Source organism: Antechinus flavipes, chromosome 4 (genome assembly GCF_016432865.1).
Source record: "Antechinus flavipes isolate AdamAnt ecotype Samford, QLD, Australia chromosome 4, AdamAnt_v2, whole genome shotgun sequence".
Taxonomy (NCBI): domain Eukaryota; kingdom Metazoa; phylum Chordata; class Mammalia; order Dasyuromorphia; family Dasyuridae; genus Antechinus; species Antechinus flavipes.
In genome coordinates, this window is record NC_067401.1 from 298,944,890 (window position 1) to 298,965,488 (window position 20,599).

A 20,599-nucleotide genomic window follows, 5' to 3' on the forward strand; every position below is an offset into this window, starting at 1 on the left:
CTTTTAAAATTATTAAAGTGTTTGTCATGTAGCAGAATATTCTTATTTACCTGTCTTCTGCTGATTTCTAAGGTTCTCTCCAGTTCCATTTTAGCAGCTATCAGTTCTTGTTGATGATTATGCTTTAATAAATCCACTGCTGCTGCATGTTGATGATTCAATTCTGAGCGTAAGGAAGCTAGTTTCCATGAAAAAGGGAATCAGTTATTTCAAAAGTACTACTGATATTTTAGTAAAAGAAAATGAGAATATGGCTTCAATGGAAACTGCTACAAATTATATGTATACCCATAATTATTTTGGGGCATATTTAATTATATTATGCTATTTTCAATAACTAAGTCAAGTCTATTTGGATGGAAGACTTTCTATAACTATCTTAACTTTTCTGTGGAAGTGGTATTATGATTGAGTAAAATGTAATTATTATCTTTCATTGTCATTAGGTTAATAGGATATTAAGAGAGACTTTGCTCAATGTAAGAACCTCAACGAAATAATCAATCCATAAGCAAACATTCTCAAGTGCTCACTGTACCAAGCTTCAAGAAAACAAGTCAAAATATGAAACAATTTTTGTTTCATTCTAAGTTCCTCTATTCCTGATATATATTCAAGTTTCTGCTTGAACCTTTACAGTGTTCAAGCAGAAAGCTTGTTTGTTATTTCATAAGGAAGCCCATTCCAATTTTAGAAAGTTTTCATCTTAGTGTAATAGCTCATAAAGTTCCTATACCTTTAAAAATGACAAAATAAAGAACTTGATAATTTTTTTAAATTAAAGATCTCAAAGTATATCCTATTAAAAATGGTTGCTTTGTTTTTTTTAAATTTGATCCTCACATAAGTTAAGTAAAACCCATGTTTCCATTCTACTAATGCTCCCTTCTCTATATCTGGCCCTGATTTTGACAAGTAGTGACTTTTAATAAGGGAAAATGAAATTGTCCAATATCTCTTAATCATAATAAAGACTGGCAACACTGCCTGACGGCTTTCCTTTTGTATTCCACAATACTCAAAATACTTCTGCCTTATCTCATTCTGTACAGAAATAACATGGCTCTAGCATTAACAGTAGATTAATTTTTTAACATGTCGGAAGGTTGGGCATGGAGCAAGGAGAGAGGATTTTGAACAGAAGACAATGGGAGAAAGAGTAATCACAGTATTCTAGAAAACTTTTAAGTAACTAGTAATTATCTAGTTCTTTAAAAAGCTCAAAATAACTTTTCTCCTTTTCAACTGACAGAGATTTTAAAATCCTATGGCCAAAATTCTCTCAAAATGTAAATCACAATGTAAAGTCAAAACTAGATTTCAGCCACTTCATTAGTAAATGCTGAAAACTGCAAAGGTGACTATTGGAGAATTGAGCAAGAAATCAATTTTTCCTTCACACAGACCTGTGATTTCATTGGAAGAGGGACTTTCTTTGTAATTAAATTCCTTGTAACAAGGTAGATGGCAATTCATAGGCACAGAATTGTCAGGGAGGATAAATAACTTGCATAGGATTCTTAACCTAAGTCAGGTCATTCTGATTCCAAGGTCTGCTCTCTACCTAGCTATCACCATGCTTCTTTCTTTTCTATCTCTTTTTTTGGGGCCTAAACTTGTGATTTCATTGCTACAGGATACTCCCAGTAAGGAGCTTTCTTCCACTAATAACAGATAAAAAATTTCTTGTCAGCTTATAACTACAGAGAACTGTGTGAGACATACAAATTAGTTCTGCAACAGCATTGGGAAGACTTTAATTTCCTATGGGGTTAAGGTGAGAAAGATTTTTTAACTTCCAATTTCCACCTTAATCTGTCGTCCAGGTATGGAGACAAATTGGTAAAGCCCCATGATATATTGCTACAAGCAGCATGGAACACAGGACACTTCTTCTTACTGTAAAGTATGCACTCCCCTCTCTTCTGCTTTTTTAATATTCACTTAGTAATGACCTCTGAGTATGAGTGTATTCAAATGAAATATACCTTATATGTGTATAACTTTTGATGAAGTTTCTTGAAATTAATTTTAATTTCTAGTATATATAAATCTTTTACAATGGAAAAGTACAGTATTTTTGTATATACAGTGAATATTTGTTTTCATTTTTGTTGCTATTGTTCAGTGGTTTCAGTCATGTCTGATTCTGCGACCCCATTGGGGATTTTCTTGACAAAGACACTAGAGTGGTTTGCCATTTCCTTCCCCAGGTCTCTTTACAGATGAGGAAAACAAGGCAAATAAGGTGGAGTGTTTTGCTCAGGGTCACAATGCTACTATCTGAGGCTAAATTTGAACTCTGGTTTGACTTCAGTATTGGCATTCTATCCACTATGCTATCTAGCTGGTATGGACAATTATAAACTAGATCAAAAAGTACCTAGCATGGCCTTCCCTTCATCTTCCAATTCAAATCTAAGCGTTTGAAGTTCCTGTTCCATTTCTATCCTGAAACCCTCCATGGACATTCTATGTGCATCTTTTAATAACTGAAGCTCAGCTGAATGTTTCTGCTGTAACTCATTTTCAAGTGCCTAAAAAAACAAGAACAAAAAGAAATAATCAACTTTTATTACATTTGAATTAAACAAATTAAGTAGTGAGAGGGGGAAAAAAACCTCAAATGAATTACCAAAAGTAACTCCATATCATTAATTTTTTTACAGGTACAGAGGAGGGAGGTGACAAGTGGGATTAGCAGTTAAAAGGAAGTCAAAGTGCTAGGAATCAATTTTCAGACCTTAATTTCAGTCCTTCACTACTTTAAATGAAGGTTCCCTAAATGTGAACTCTCTGTTTGCAAACTATTAAAATGACATACTACTAGACAAAAATGAACTATATTAAATTGATATTATTGACAAACAGGGCCAGAAGACAAAAGCAGATTTAAAGGGTCCTTTCCCTATTTTGCTCCACCAATCCCTTTAGGGTCTTTATTATCCTCCTCCTACAGAGAACATTCCAGGTCCCTTCAGTCTTTGCCATTCCCCTATTTCAAGACTGCCCTTTACGCATACACTTCTGTATTTGTTCCACATTCTTGTGTTTTGTTCTCTGCAGGACCCCCTAAGAGGACAGTGCTCCATTTACACCTTCTAGGTTCTTAAGTATTTCTTATTCTATTCTGATCTCTTATGCCATCAGCTGGGGCACCATTGTTCAGGTAACTGGTCTCTTGAGAAATAGGTTCATTTGTCAATATTTTTTATTTCATAGGCTTTTCTATGGGCACTTCCCTTTGCCTTGTACTTTTAAAATACTCATTTGTAGCATGGCCTTATGTATATGCCATATTCTGAGGCAGATGTTATCTTTCTTTACTTCTGTATTTCTAGAATTTAACACATGACTCATAGAGATTGATAACTATGTATTCAATGGAACTGAACTGAATTGAATATGAGTCATGTAGAACAAGTCCATCATGGTGAGTTAAATTTTACAGAGTAAATGCTTTTCTGAAGCCTGACTTTTCATTCTCATAAAATGAACCTATTTAGGCAACACGAACACAGCTTCCTTAACTTTTGTCAACACGAGTCCAATAACTCACATGCTCCTAAGAGTTATCTTAGCCTGGGGAGAACACAGGAGGCTTATGGTATCATTATTTGTTGCTGTCCAGTTGTTTCCAGGCATGTCTGACTCTTAACCTCTTTTAAGTTTTCTTGGCAAAGATACTGAAGTGGTTGGCCATATCCTTCTCTAACTCATTTTACAGAAGAGGGTTAGATGTCTTGCTCAAAATCACACAACTAGTAAATGTTTGAGGCTGGACTGGCTCCAGTCTTCTTGGCTCCAGGCCCAGCACTGTACCCACTGCATCACTTAGCTGCCCCAGCACCATTCTAGGATACCTTAAAGAATGTTTTGCAGATTAATTAGAGGCAATATATAACATTAAAGTATTTTTGCCTTCAAAGTTCCTCTCATTTCCATTTCATTGTGAGTGGCATAAGTAAAAAAAAGAGGAAAACAAATGTTAGTCTGGTCAAACACATTTTGCTTGGATATACTTTATGAGAGCACATAGATGATAAAAGATTATTGGTAGATGACAATGTTAAAGGCCTATGGCTGGGTCCACAATTATGGACAAAATGGAATGAATGGAACACTTAGTTTACTTGGATTTATTCACTATCACTATGTAAAAAACAACGTAATATAAACTAGAAACAGTCATGCCTAATGATAGCATGGAATTAAGTTAGGGAGCTTGAACACTTTTTTTTTTCCATTTCAAGTTTAATTTATTACAAACATCTACCAGATCTACAGTGGTCAAAAAACATAAACTCTTCTGTTCAGGATCTTACATCCTAAAGAGACAAAATAAAGTAAAATGGGGTGCATTGGCTTTTTTAGAGGGAAAGTCTACAAAATAAGCTCTGAAAATTTAAAAAGCTAATTATGATTACATCAGACTGAAGGATTTTTCAAAATCAGCTATTTTGTTACATTTAATTGTCATTAAATATGCTAAATGTACCTTTTGCTCTTGTTCTTTTGTCTCTTCCATATTTTGAAATGCAAGGACGTGTGCTTCTTTTAAGGATTTGTGTCTTTGTTGGTGTTGTTCTTCTAATTCTTCAAGTTCTTGTGTAAGCCGTTGGCGCTCTTGTGTAAACTGGGCTTGAAGTTGCTGCAAAGAAGTCTGAGACTGGGAAAGCTGCATCTCCAAATTCTGTTTCAGCAAGGAAATCTATGCCACAGAAGGGTGGACAATTGAGTATAAATACAATGCAAATTTTATGAACCATCACTCTAAGGGGAAAAGTCTTTCAATGATAAATAATTGTAATTAAAACTTTCTTAGGAAATTTTTGCTGTAAAATTTTTACCATATGATGACATTGTAAAATTTGTGTGTAATAATTCTTCATTTTATTTTTCACAAGTTGTCCTTGAAACTGGACTGAGATTTACTGTATATAATATTCTTATAACTTCTGGGGCAATAATATAATCCATAAGTAGAAACACAATCATATATTCTGAATTGTAACAAAAAAAATCTAATGTGTTATATGAAATAAAGTGGTATTATAATTATACACAAATATATTTATATCTTTCTCAAGAGGACAATATCAAAAGATCAATTTGCTTTTGCAAGCTTTCTTTTAAATCTAAATCTTTCTATATATTAGCTGAGATACTTGCAATTTCATTATCTAATATTCTTGTTTTTTTCTTATTTAAAATAGTTACCATAAAAGATCTTAATTTTTAAAAAGTTGTGCCTAGGCCATATAATTATAAAGCTTTCCCATTCTCTTTTTACTTTACCTCTATATCAATATCAGGTGCTTTTCTTTCAACCTAAGAAAACAATTTACTAAATATATTTAAAGAAAAAAATCACTCCCAATATAAATTTGTTTTTAACACACACAAAATCATTATTTTTCTTTTCTTCTAAGTATGAAAGGTAAATGCCTAAACATGTTGGCTATGTTCAGACACACTTGATTTTCTTTTGTTCTAAGTATGAAATGTAAATGTCTATATGTGTTGGATATGTTCTAATCACACATAATGAAATCAGTTAATTTTGATATTCTATTTAATTTCTGTTCCAATGGCTACTATCCCTTTAAACTTATATTCACCAAAATTCAAAAAAACATCTATTAAGTGTGGTTAAAAAAAATCACATTAATATGGGGCTGTGAAATGGGTAATTAAAAATGCAAATCAAGTTAAATAAATTTTCCTGCCAATAAGAAAAAAGGATTTTAGAGTGAATAAATCCCTTCTAATTTGTGGAAAATAAATATAGGGTTTCATATTCCCCAGAAGGAAGGAAAAATAAATGAGAAACTTAGTAAGAGATGGGCTGGAGAATCACTTGGGTACAAGGTTAAGAAAAAAAAGGCAAAAATATGGATGGAAGATTAACCAGTAAGGTTTAATTAAAGAAAGGTCTCCCCCTTCCTTAAGAAAGTAGTTTGCCCAGGAACTCGGAACAAATCACTTGGGTTGTATTTTTGTAGTTTAAGCTCAGCTTCAAAGGGATCTGTAAAGGTCCAGTATATACTCTGTTATGAAAGCAGTTATGAAATATATATTCATAAACTGACAAAAAGCATAAAAGTGTAAAACTGAAATTTGTAAACACATTTCTATAGCTAGAGGTGAAATGGTCCAAAGAAAAGAACCAGCCCCACAAAGACTATATGCAACTATGTCTCTTAAGGTAGCCTTAAGGAGCAGTTCTTAAATAGTAAATCAACCTCCTAAATATTAACAACTGCAAAGTTATAGAGGCAATAACCAGTGCCATCTCCTGAGGGATACAAAAACCTGAGGCCAATAATGTCCTGTGACCCTCACTCCCCACCCACAACACTTTTACACGTGAAATCAGGCTGAAATTTACATTAAAAGAATCATAAGTGGAGGGAAAAGAAGTCTGAAAAGGACAACATGCAGCCTGAGGGGTGTGTATATGTAAGGGCTGAGGAGTGTGTATGTGTATGAGTCACCTCCTTCTCCCCAGCTGGCTGCCTTCATGAGTCAAATGCCCAGCCCACTGGTTCCTGCAGCAGGATAGGTCCCCGAAAAGCATGGGGCCCACGCGCTCACCCTGATTCACTGTATCCTAGGGATTGCTCTGGTGACAGCTTTGTCACAACATGTATGAAGGGTTCTGGGAAGAAGAGGAAATTGACATTTTCTAAATGAAAGACCTTATAAACCAATATTTTTATTTTTAAGCTTGTAAGATAGCATTAAACAGGAAAGAATACTTGATAGTGTCCTCTGAGTATGTACTTATTTAATCAATTAAATGTAATGTGATTGGGCCATTGTGCATTAACTTAAAAGTTCACAACACCAAAACATCTCTCCCAAATCAAACCATTTGATTTTTTTTATATTGCAGAATTACTTATGATAACTGACATTTTTAGTGTTTAAAGAAAAAAAAATTTCTGAGGAAATATTATATCTAGATTGATTACAAATGAAAAACCATGTTAACTAAATGTCATTTATATTAAAATATCTATTTGTCATGTTAAACAAATTTTCCTGTAATGGGAAGAGTAATTTTAGAAATCTGTTTTCAAGATAGATAATATCAATTCTCATATAAATCTGCCAGCATAAAAACAAGTCAGTACATATTTTATAAGATAACTTTTTAAACTTTAAAACCATTCCAAAATAATAAAAATTTACTTCAAATATCTTTCTGGATACCTGGATAAAGCTCTATACTTATTTTAAAGACAACTCTACTCAAAGAATCTTTGTCATGCAATTTAGCATTCATATTTATTGACTATTATTCTTTCCATAAATGAATTAATCAAATGGCATAAAACTGTCAAGCCATACTTAGAATGAAAATTATATGATATTTAAAAACCAAAAATGAGAAAAGCAATGCAAAATGAACTGGTATTTTTTTAATAACAAGTGAATTTGTTATATGCTGTGGAAACAATACAGTAAAACCTCATTAAAAACACAAAGGACAACAAAAAAATTTTAAATTAAACAGGTTTGGATACAACTTTTTGTTACATAATATGGCATGTAATTAATTGAAAATAGCATTTTAAAAATATGCACTATTTTAAGTGTGCTGATAGAAACAAAATGAGGTTATACAGTATATAAAGCTATAGTTTCATCCACACTGATTACGATTCTCAAATACTCTGATAATGATTTTAAAATATTTGGATAGTTCTTATTTTATTAGTCCTCAATGATCTCTAATTTGGTTAATTTTATCATTAAATACTTGAGCCTCACTTTCCCCTAAGGTCTCATATCAATTTCACTTATTTAAATTATGTGATAAATAGGCATATTACCCTGCACACATTTTTCTTAAAAATTTTCCATGTGCCAAACAGCACTAATACAAATTACAAGTTTCTGGTCTATGTCAAATGGAATTATATGGTCTGATTAACTTTCTTGCTTTTCCTCTTTATAAGATTGTTTTTTGGTAAAATTTTTATGTAGTTTTGAAATTAAAAACTGAAGTTAGATTATTTAAAGAAAATCTTTGCTTAATCACCACCAATAAGTTTTCTTAAGAGTTTTGTGATGGATCCACAAGCTTTATAGAATCAAATGAGAAAGTTATTAATGTGTAGAGCCTGACATGATGGGACTAAGAGATTATATAATATTATATATAATACCTAAAACCTTAGTCCACGAACTCTAAATTCCTGAATTCATGACATTATGATACATTGTTGACAAAAAGTGTAATCACACAGATTATAGATTTATAGATCTATACCTGGAAAAAACCTCAGAGGCTACTTAACCCACTTCATTTTAAAGAGAGGTAACTGAGGCTCAGTGGCAGTTAAGTAACTTGCGTAAGTTTATTCAAGAAGAAGCATCAGAGATGAGATTTAAACTGGTATTCTCCCGAACTAGAAACATTAGTCCGGGGAGGTTCTAATAAACAGGTAGGTCTCAACTTTGAGCTGAGATGAACTGCATGTCTGTAGTTAGAGCCTCACTTCAGAGAGGTTCATTATCAACTAGGCAAGGTGATAAATTTTTCAGCTGTAGCAACTCTCATAAACCAGTTACTAAGCTAAAGAAGTCTTGTGATCTAGAGGGAGCATGATATTGATAAATTATGAGTCTCAAAGATATTAAAAAGTGTACTCAGTTTATTTTGTTAGCTAAGAGGGAGAGAATAGATTCTAAATTTTTTCTACAGTAAGATAGGTAGGTAAATTATATTAACTTAGTCTCCTAATGTGTTTAAACAACGATATATCTAAGTTTTTTTTCTAAATTTGTGTATTAGTCTGAAAGGTAACAAGTTAATGTGTGTCTGTGTTTAAAACCATGATTATAGGAGCAAAGAAGAGCCATGTGTAAGTAGACTACTATTAGTATTAAATGGCAGTTGTAGAAATCTACTTCAATAAAATCTCATTTATCTGTGACTTGAAAACATGTCAGTCTAAGTTTTAATGAAAGTTGAATTACAACTTTAAAAAAACATACAATTCAAACTAATTTGATAAAAGCCAAATAGTTATCTTAAAGTTTTTTTAAATTAAATAATGATTTGTTATCAGTATGTGTGTGTGTGTGTGTGTGTGTGTGTGTGTGTGTATACACACATTCCTCTAGGGACCACAAACCTCATTTATCTTTATGTCTTATACTTGTATCTCCTAACAGTTCTGTACATGGTAAGATCTTATTCAGTGACAAAATGATAAAAATAAAAAACCTTACTCAAGAATGTGAATTGGTACCCCTGTAATACTTTCAAAAGATATTTTCTATATTATTATTATATAATATTAATGGGGAAAAATCTGCTAAGCAAATCTAAACTTTGGCCATATCTTTAGCCAAATAATCTCAAAATTTGAATTTAATGAAGATTAAATGAATAAACTTTTATTATTTCTTTATCCTTTTCTTTCAGTTTTAAATGATAAAAAGTAAAAAGTTCATAACTAATGGGGTTAGTTAAATAAGATGTTTTTAGACATTTGTTACATATATTCCCACTAAGCATACTAAAGGCTAACTAAAAAAAAATCTGAAAACATATAAAAACTAGGGCTTTCAAGAATTAATCTAGGAGAGGGGGAGTTAAATAAGAAAAAATGGTATGCACATTTCTAAAAAATACTAATTAAAATAAATTCATGTTAAGTGTTTAGTTTTACTAGCTCTCCCTTCATATTGGGATAAAAAAGGATTGGAAATATGAAATACAATTAGAGGGTTCTGAAGTATTATACTGTGCAATTATAATTATAAAGCTGGTGAAAGATCACTGTTAAGATTTTCAGATGTTGGATTTAGGACTTGAATACGCTTCAAGGAAGAGTATAATTTGAGAATAGAAATTCCAGAAATGATGATGGGCTCAGTCACTTAATAATAGTAAAATAGCAATAATTTTTAAAAAGTATACTAACATGTGATTTGGCTTAATTTTTGGTTATAATTCTATATATTGAATCCCCCAAATCCTGTGATTGATGTAAAAATAGCCAAATTAAGAATTTTTAAATACTACTAATAAGCTCAAGAATAAAACATTGTTCTCAAAAGAGAAGAATTTCTAATGACATCTTATTTCATAGGAACCAATAATAATATAGTTACATGGTACTTGTACTCAAATTTTGTCTTTTAATTTGATATGGTTATAGCTTTGATGCCATAAGAAAATCTCAAGCATAAATGTTTTCTTTGGTAGAGAACAAAATTCAAAGTATAAAGACTTGAATTTTGAGTTCTCCAAGATGTAAAAAAAAATTCCAAGATTTCTATTCTTCATAAAACTATTAGAGAATTAATATTATATAGTTTAGTACAAGATTTATTTTTGATTTTAGAAGAAAAATGAAAATTTGTATTTATAAATATCACTTTGTTACTTCAGTTTTTATATATCCTTGAGTGGATATAAAGTAAATAACCATTGTAAATCTCTGAAATGAGATAAAATCTTACCATACATTTCTTTGTGCCTATAACTTTTGGATTTCTAAAATATATCATGGACAAACATAAACACAAATTTTCCAAAATTTCATAAGTATTTAATTGTACCTTTTAAGTCTTGAAGTCTCAAAATGAACTAAGAATCCGAAAAAATAGAAATCCATTTTTCTAGTGTTTAGGTCTGTTGGAATTCATTACTGATTTTATTATAAAGCTGACTAGTTAATTAAAAAAAAAAAGCAATACCTTCATTCAGAGTATCAAAGAAAAGCATCATCAATTTTTATGCTTAAGAAAAGTGCTATGAAAAGCTTGCTTTGACTTTGCATAAAAATGCTGTTTATTAATATGATCAAGTATTATGCCAGATGTAAGCACATATACAAATGAATGAATGCAGTAAAAAAAAAAAAAGCTTTTATTAACTGTATCAGATTACATCCTCTTAATGACTCTACCAACATGTATTTTGCTATCGACAGGCTGAAGCTTTAAAGCAATGATGTCACTTATGCAAATTGAGAAGTGTAGCATGCCCTTGTGAACAAATTGTAAGTGCAGCTCACTTACATTGTTGATAGATTTATGCAAAGCTTCACCCAGACAGTGCCTCTATGAAAAGATCACAGGAATAAAGGGAAACATTCAGAAATCAACTAAGTAAAAGAAAAAGGGATAAAAGGGAGAGTAAAACACAGAACATTAATTATACTGAGGAAAAAATAAGTTGAAAAACTTCAGAGAAAGAAATTAGACAGACAAAAAATTGGTTAAGACAATATAAATTTGTAGCAGCCTTTTAAGTGTGCTGGATAGGTTTATTGGTATGTTGACTTACCTATGCAAAACATTCAGCTTTTGTGCACACCCATCAGTTCTCAGCATAAAGAAGTTTGCTCATCATGGTTACTGAAGGCCTCAAAAGTAAATGTTCATTGGAAATTTTAAAGATTTAATGATTATCTAAACACATGGTTTTGTGGGTGAAAGGAAGAAAAATGTAAAAATATTCATTTTTCTGGACATGTTTTGAGAAGCCCATCAAAATTTTTGAATCATTTAATAATGAACAAATAATTAGAAAGGGATAAAATCACAAGAGGAAAAAAGGCCATTTCATTTTGTATTGCCCTTATATTCTTATTAAATAGCTCTTATGAAACAACTTTAGCGGAATATTGTCTTAAATATGAAATTTTCTTTAAAATGGTTTTATTAGTTAGCAACTTTTTAGTATTGCTTTGATCTTTTGCTAACTTTAAAGAGAAAAAATATGTTCATTTTCTGTATTAAAAACTGAAAATGATAAGTTTGTGTCACAAACTGAAGTCTTTGGAACATTTTGAATTTTATGGCTTCTCAAACTCAACATGTCCAAAATAGATTTATCATTTCCCCCCATCAAATCATTCCTTCTTCTCAGCTTGCCTATTATTGTCAAAGACATCACACCATTATCCCAGTTGTCTAGGCATTATCCTCAACTCCTCATTTACTCATAGCATATAAACTGTTACCAAATCTTGTCATTTCTTCTTTCATCTCTCTCATATATATTCTTTTCTCTTTAAACTAAGAGCCAATACCCTTGTTCATACTCTCAGTTTCCACTTGGACTACATAACGTTCTTTGCTGTTGTCTTTGCCTCAAGTCTCTCCTTATTCCTATACAGTTTCCATTCTACTGCCAAAGTTTTTCTATTTGTTTGTTTGTTTGTTTTTTTTAAGAACAGATCTGGACCATGTAATCCTTCTGTTTAATAAGGTACAGAAGCTCCCTACTCCCCATGACTGGCTATAAATCAGTTATCAAGGGTTTATTAAGTGTTCACTATGTGCACATATATGGGTATATATATAAAATATAAAGTCATTCTGTGGGTGGCTGGAGTGGGGCACTAGCAATTGGGAATAGGGGAGTCAGGAAAACTTCTCATACGTGACCTTGGATTTAATTCCTTGAATTAAACTCAAGGAGAATTCATCACATAAGTGTTAGGTAACAAGATAAACACTATGATGACTTTCAAAAAGATAAACACTTAAAACTGGGGGAGTTTTGAAGGGAACTAGGGATTTAATCGACTAAGTGAAAAGACACACTTCTAGGAACAAGAAATAAATTATGCAAAGGCAAAAATACGGGCTTTGAAATGTCATGTATCAGGAACAGAGAAAATCAGATGAGGAACTTATAGAGCAGTATTTTAAATTCCAAAAGTTTGTAAATGGGGAATTTGGGAGTCATCAGAGTTTATACTGAATAGGGACCTGAAATGGGTCAGAACTGTGTGAAGGATGGTTTGGAAGAGAAGACCAAATAGAAGGCTATTCCAATAGTCTTGGGGAGAGCTGAGGAGGGACTAATTAAGATACTGGCCCTCTAAGTAAAGAAGTGAGAGATTTTGTAGAGTAAGAACTAAACAGATATCTCTACCTAGACCATAGCTTTCTTCCCTTGCCACTATTTCTTAACCTGTATGACGCCTTCTCCTACCAACAGAATGCAAGTTCTTTGAGAGTAAAGACTATCTTATATTTGTGTTCTCAGTACCTAGCTTGTAGGTGCTTAGCACAAGTAGGTGCTTAATATTCTTGTTTGACTGACTGATGTTAAATGTAAATTTAAGAAGAGGGCTAGGATATAATCCTTTGGGATTGCATCTATTGGAAGACCACTCCTACCAACTCTTATTTAAGCAGTAAAATTTGGGGAAGAGGGAGGAGAAGATTAGTGATAAAAGGCCAGATTTTATTTCTTTGGTATAGGGAGCTCTCTATGAAGAAATTTTATGCTTATCAATAGCTGCTCTGCAATTTACACTGTTTTAAAAGAGTAATCTGGCTGTATAATTAAATGACTTGCCCAGGGGCACAAAACCAACCTGAATTTAAAAACAAGCAATATTGTTTTCTTCTTGTTGCTCAGTCAAATTTTAGTTGTGTCTGATTCTTTATTCTCCCATTTTGGGGCTTTCTTGGCAGAGATATTTAAAGTGGTTTACCATTTTCTTCTCCACCTCATTTTACAGATAAGGAAACAAAGGCAAACAGAATTAAAGTGATTTGCCCAGGGTAACAAGCTAGTAAGTGTCTGAGGCCAGATTTGAGTCCAGGAAGAGAAGTCTTCCTGAATCCAGGTCTGGCACTCTATCCTCTGCCCCACTTAGCTGCCTAACAGTGTTTTGACATAGGTTCTAAAGAAGTAAGTATGGCTTATTAAACAGTTCTTTGCTGCTAACCTAAAAGCTGATGATAACTCTAAGAATCATACAAATATCCTTAGGTTGTTCTTTTTTTCTTTGTAAGAGGAAAAGGGCATATCATTGATCAGTAGAATTATGCCTGACATCTGCATTATACTCATGAAAATGGTTATTTTGGGGAGAAACTTGATTCTCAATCTGCTGAAAAGAAAAGCTAGCATAGTTTTGAATATGTGATTTTAATATTATAAAATATTTATCTTTTTAAATGTGAGAGTAGTAGATAACTTCTATTCAAGATGACAGAACTTTGTAGAGTTAATAGGCTCACTATTTGGAATAGATTCTTAACAATTCTGGCTTTAAGAAAACTTCCCCTTTTTAATTTTCTTTTCCTTTTTGTGAATAATTTCATGGATTTACTTTTGATCATCTGGAAAAATCCTTGGAACTTATAAATTATGGAGAAATTATCATATGACTTTTTCTGAGGGTTTCAAAAATGCCTTTAGGTAAGGTCATACATAGGCAACAATTTTTCTAAATCTACTTATTTGAGGGCCAGGACAACACATACATATATAAGTATTTATAAATAATTACAAAAGAATAGTGGAGGGGAGGGACTAACAATTGGAGATTAAGAAAGATTTCATGTAGTATGTGGTCCATGAAATGAATTTTGAAGAAAAATGAGGAAATGAGGAAACATATGTAAGGATTAGAAAGAAAGTCAGTTTATTTGGGTCACAGCGTGTAGAGGGGAGTAAGGAATAAATCTATCCCTACATCATGCCACATCTCATAATCTTATCTCAATAATTTCCTAACTCCAATTTTGTATATATAAAAGTCATAGAACCAACATAATGGAGAATCATGGGGAATTTTAAGGGGAAGCATTGCATAATATTATGTAGAGGGCTAATTATTAAAGAGTTAATAATGCTGGTCTTATGATTAGAAATAAACATGCAGATTCCCTAGACATCTGTGAATTCTATTTAATATTATAAAGGTGTAGGCTCATGAGACTGATCAGATGTTCCTCAATGATTTAAGAAATCATCTCTAGGTAGGGAAAATAATCTTTTTAATCTATATTTTCTATAATTGAAACCTTGAGAGCACTCTTATCAATCCTGGAATTCAAATCTAAACTAATTGATGATACTTTAAAAAGATAATGTTAAAAAGACTTTCAGGTTGCTTCTAGAAAGACTGATATGAAAATTGGTAGACAGAATAAATTAAATATGCCCTGCCAATTAGAAATCTAAAACTGGTTGTTTCATAAACATCTTAAACTCTGCATTTCCAAACTTTCCCCCCAATCCCCTTCTCTTTTCCCCAAATTTCCCAATTTCTGTAGGTCAACACTATTCTCATAGGTACCCAGGCTTGCAACCTGTCATCCTCTACTCCTCACTTTCACCTCTCCCCATGTTCTCCCCTGTACCCCTATCATTTTCACTCTAAAACACCACTCCTACAATGCCCTCATCTCTCTTCTGACGCTGTTACCAACCTAGTGAAGACTCTCATTACCTCATACACAGGCTATTTCAGCTTTGTACTTAGTTTCTCTGGCTCAAATTCCTCCCCACTCCAGTCTACCTTTTCTCCTCAGCTGTCAAAGTAATTTTCATAAATTATAGGCCTGACTATGTCACAGCAATATTAAACAAACTCTAGTGGTTCCCTTGTTGCTTCCAAATAAAATTCTTTTTTGGATTTTATAATCTGGTCCCTTCCTCTCTTCCAGTTTTCTTGTATCTTACTCCCTAATTTACCACACAGTCTATTCTATCAATGACACATGGTTTCATGGTTATTCCTCTTACACAACATTCCTATTATCTCACTTCATACTGACAGCATCTCATATGTTTAGAATTCTCTTTTTTTCCTCTTCCTGGTTTTAACTCAAGTAGCATATAATAAGCACCTACTGTATGCCAGGCACTATGGTAAACATTAGGTAGGGATTTAAAAAAAAGACAAAAAAACAGTCTCTGCTCCAAAGGAGCTCACACAGTTTAACTGGATAGTCAACATGCAAACAATGGATACTAGTGCCTCCCTTCTGAGATTATTTCCTATAGATTTTGTGTATATCTTATTTGTACATAGTTAGTCTACATACTATCTCCTTGATTAGACTATAAGCTCCTTGAGGTCAAGGACTATTTTTGCCTTTTTACTCTAGGTAAATTTAACACAGTGCCTGGCACAAACCAAACACTTAAGAAACACTTGTTTTGTGACTTGACTTAATAAAAGATGCACCAAATTCTTGTTAGAAAGCTGTAATAATATTATAATAAAATATCATTTAGAATAGTAGTTCAGAGCTAATACTCTACTTTAAACTGAACTATTACTTTGTTAAGTTTTGGTATGAAAATTTGGGTGTAAGGGGATTTCCTGGGACTCCTACAGATAGTAACACAATGAAATTGATTTATTTTTGAGGCCTTTTGTAAGGTAGGAACCACAAATTATTTATCTAGTATATATTATATTACTAGAGAGAAAAATTATTTCTCTATTATATATTATATTATTAGAAAATTCAGAAGCTTTTAAAAATACTAGCTTTTTATTTTCAAAATATGTAAGTTTTTAAAAATTCTATTCAGTATTTTCAAAGAAAAGATTTTTAACTGTTTTCTAATTATCACAGTGATAGTAGAGAATTTAGTGGAAAGAGAATATAATTGCCTATCCAAATTGCCTATCATATCAAATATAAATTCCTTAGCTTGTTCTTGAAGGTTAAGTACCATACTATCTCACCAAATTAATATGCTATGATTTAATAACACTGGCTTGATTTTGAATCACTTTATTTGCTAACCCTCTAATATGACTAGCCAGCACGATTCCACACTTGAAATATTGTGCTTTGAGGGTTTCTAACCTTTTCAAGGATGAGTACTATCCCCATTTGTAATAGTAAAAAAAAAAAAAAAAAACAAATGCAAAAAACAGCTATTATTATGGTAATAATTGTACTCTTAATACCAGTTAATTGCACTCTTAATATTTTGGTTGCAAAAATAATGGCAGTGAACTACTATGAATTCATTATTTTAAAATAAAATTTGTATTTCATCAAATATACATCTAAATACATTTGAAAAAGTAGTAACATATATTTTGTGAAGCAGTATTCACTGAAAGTCAAAATTCCACAGCTTACCAAGGTTGTTCAGTTTATAGGTATAAACCACTGATCTATAAAGTTGTCTCACCTTATTCTCTGATGTCTGCAATTTAACCCAAACTGTAACATAGTTTTTCTCAGCATATCTTGAAGAATATTCAAGCTACATTACGTGAACTTTATATTTTTAGTTGAGCGAAAGTCTTTCATAGCTTTGGTTGAATTTATGAATCATTATAAACCAAAATCACCTTAGCGAAAAAATATGTGCAAGTTGACATAGAAATGTCTGCTACTTCCCTCATACAGTGTAATAATCACAGGCCCTAGTATTTTATAATCCATATTAGAAAATATTCTGACTTAGAAGAAACTGTAATAGATAGAGATGACAATATTTCTCCACCCTTACAATTATGTGAATGTAAATTATTACCAAAAAATCAGTCAGTCTTATTAGTTCAATTATTGGATTAAAAAAAAGATGTTAAAAGGAAAAACGAAATTAAAAAGTCAAAACATAGGATGGAAATAAAAGCTTATGAAAGAGTTAATAAAGTATAAGTAGGTGATTTCAAGACAATGAATTACCTGTGATTTTTCTCTGACTCTTTTTAGATAGCAAAATAATCTAAGTTGGTCCAAAAACCATTCACAGAATTTAAATTTCTAGGCAAAACAAAGTATGCAATTTCTTGCTTGCCATACACAAACGACCAGAAATAAAAATGTGAAAAGCACACGTAGGATCTCACATATCTGCATCATTTGGGACCAGAAACAATCCCCAAACTTGGAAATCCAGATTCCATGATATTTTCTAATCTATCAGCTTTCAGTACATTTCTGTTCAATACTGTCAGGCTCTACCTTAGGCTCCAAACCTATTTTATGACAACCCTGCTGTACATTCAGTGAGCTCCAGACAGCAATGGTAGGCAAAGTCAGTTCCTTTTGGTGAACTATTTAAGTAACTAGAATGTAGACCACATTATGCTGGGTCAGGAAATGTCTTGGGACAGGTCCAGGAGTTGGGAAAGATGTAGACAAAAGTAGAGATCAATAGAGGAGGGGACCTGGTTCCAAATAGCTAGATTAACCTAGAAAACTGGTCAGATAGGAAAGATTGACACTTGCTTAAGCAGAGGGTTTCTTCACTGTAAATTCTCTACACTGATGAAATCAAAAGTACCAAACCTGTGCCACTGTGCTTACCCTCCCTTCCCCAATCCAAATAAACAAACAAACGTTCTTGCTATGTCAAATGACAAACCTATTCCTAGTCAAGTTCATCATTTCAAAAGAGAGGGAAACATAATTACAACATTATGGCCAAATATACAATTATTCTACTATGGGGGGAAAGAGGAGAGAGTTTAAGGGATTTGAAGCTATTAAAGTTTTGATTTGATATTAATTGATTATGTCCTATTCTGACTGTATCACTATATAATGTTAATTGATTAATGGAATTGACAATATGTATCACCCTAAAGGAAAAAAATTGTTTCTCATTTTATTATTTGGGGGTTGTACTATTTTAAAAAGCAATAAAGCATTCTACCCTTTCTAAGGCTGGAGTAAAAAGAGATGGCATAAAATGTAGCAGTAGTATTCTGAATCTCTTGAAAACTGCCTTCTGGTGCTGGGCTGTTGGGGTATTTATAGCAGTTTTTGCTTTAGAGATGATCAGGTCCTTTAGTACCTTGATGATCACAGGCCATCCACTTGAAGACTTGGAAAAGAACTTCCAATAAAAGGAAGAAAAAGTAAAAATGTAGAATTATAAGTGACTGAAAAGAGGATCTTTCCATCTAGAATGAGGTACAGATGGGGCAATGCAATTAAGACTGCTGCCTTACTTAGCAAGAATTTGGCGTCCACCTGACTTCTGACAGGACTGAGGAGAAAGGCACAAAGCTTGAGAAAACAATGAGGAAAGACATGGCGACCAGAGGCTCTACCACAACTATGTTGATGTTTTGCCTCTTGTCAGGGTTGGATTTGTGACAGTTAGGCCTTCTGCCTTGTGTAGTGGTTATCTTTGAACAGTATTCCTTTTCAGATCAGGGAATCAGGAATAGACAGCTGAATAAGCCAGACCACTGCAAAATGGAATTTCTAAAATTTAGACGCCACAGAACTCTGGAGAAATTGGTATTGAATTTGTGTTCAACTATGGCATGACACCCAAAGAATCTATAATCTATGTAATAAGCTACAGTGAGGTAGCTATGTACCACCTCTACTTAGCTAGGAGATAGGATCTGAAAGGACAGAGATCACTTTGGGCTGACTTTACTGAGCTGTGAGATCAAAGCTGAAAGAAAGGGACTCCAAAGCTCAAAGGAGGAGGAAGGTTTTTCCTTTGGGAGAATGGAGCCAGGAAGTGATTCAAACATTTCATTCTATGATACATAGGTCTAATGCTTCTTGGTTATATGACTTTACTAATATCCCCATTTAAAAATAAGTGGACTATATGACAGGACTTTCAGGCCTGTTCCAGTTCTAAATCTATGATCTTATAATCCAAATAAACTGTTTCATTGTACATAGGTTAACTTGAGGTCTAAGTGAATATTAATATGCCACAGGGATGGAGGCAATATGAACTCAAAATACTGAGGGTTAACAACCCTAAAGACAGCAGAAAGTAATATAACAGACTTCTCTCAAAAAATAAGTAAAAAACAGTTTAGACTTCTGGAGCTTCATGTATCAAGATGGTGCTGGCCTACTCCTGTCAGGGGGTGTTCTATCATGTCAGAGAAGATGAGACATTAGGAAAATTATTCATCTTGCACAGAAGCATAATGTGTGAAAACAAATCTTTTAAAGAAAAATTGTTAGAGGTAAGAAAAAAATCTGATATGTAAATATAGATTCCTAAACCTACTAAAATAATAACCACTATCTGGAGGAAATGGATGTAATAGTAGTAAAGTTTTTTGTTGTTGTTCTTTAGTAACTAAATGACAAATTTAAAATGACACTTAAAATACCAAAGAAGACTTCAATTTTTACAAGCTAATATGAACCACTGAAATCTTTCACTACTACCAGAATGGCAGAGTGCAAAATAACATATGACTACTTTGGCTATTAAAGTTTGTCTTCAGATGTCCAGTATAAATGCTTTATATGAGAATACTGATAATATGGTAAACTTCATTGGGATCAGTTTTAAATGAAGCATCGAATACAATTGCTTCCTTCTTCTTATCAAGTTTCTAAAGTCCCAAGTTTGCTCACAAAAAATTTGAATGCAAACATCTAGCACCCTTCCAATATTCCATACAAAACATGTATAAATTTTAGCTAACTATGCAAATACTGAAACTTCAAAAATAGATTTTAAATTCTCTTAAAAATATTCCATGTAATTCTTTGAAATTACCAGTAGGAGAGCTTATTAATTCAAAAATTTCCTAGAACAAAAATAAAAACAACAGTTAACTCTTTAAAAAGCTAAGTTAAGCTACTATATAGTCATAGTACTAAAGCTGATAGAGCGGTGTGCTGCTTGTCTTCAATGTCCGGCTTGCCCACCAATTACTGGATTAGGGCAGTCAATATACTATTTAATTACTGGCTTTGCAAAATAGCAATAGTAGTAGATCATAAATTTAAAAGTTGTGTGAAATTATTTGAAGAGAGAAAACTTTTAATTTTAGTTTTAAATGTTGAAGAAGTGAACATGAAAAAAGAAAGACTTAAAAATACTTCTATCTTTTGTTTCTATCTC

General features: G+C 32.5%; 1 protein-coding gene across 9 annotated transcripts in view; it reads right to left on the minus strand.

Annotated features, from left to right (window-relative positions):
- FAM184A (family with sequence similarity 184 member A) overlaps positions 1-20,599 on the minus strand; it is a 112,319-nt gene that overhangs the window by 18,678 nt on the left and 73,042 nt on the right. For 6 of the 9 annotated variants that reach the window (XR_007953621.1, XM_051997633.1, XM_051997632.1 and 3 more), the window contains exons 10-13: positions 11,047-11,088; positions 4,499-4,711; positions 2,384-2,537; positions 51-178 (exon numbers count right to left, since the gene is read on the minus strand). Coding sequence is in view for 8 of the 9 variants with exons in the window: in XM_051997633.1 (XP_051853593.1) it covers positions 51-178; positions 2,384-2,537; positions 4,499-4,711; positions 11,047-11,088 (537 nt within the window). In the remaining variant the exon portion in view is untranslated. The remainder of the gene's footprint in view (positions 1-50; positions 179-2,383; positions 2,538-4,498; positions 4,712-11,046; positions 11,089-20,599) is intronic. The other 3 variants (XM_051997637.1, XM_051997634.1, XM_051997631.1) reach the window with 1 other exon arrangement.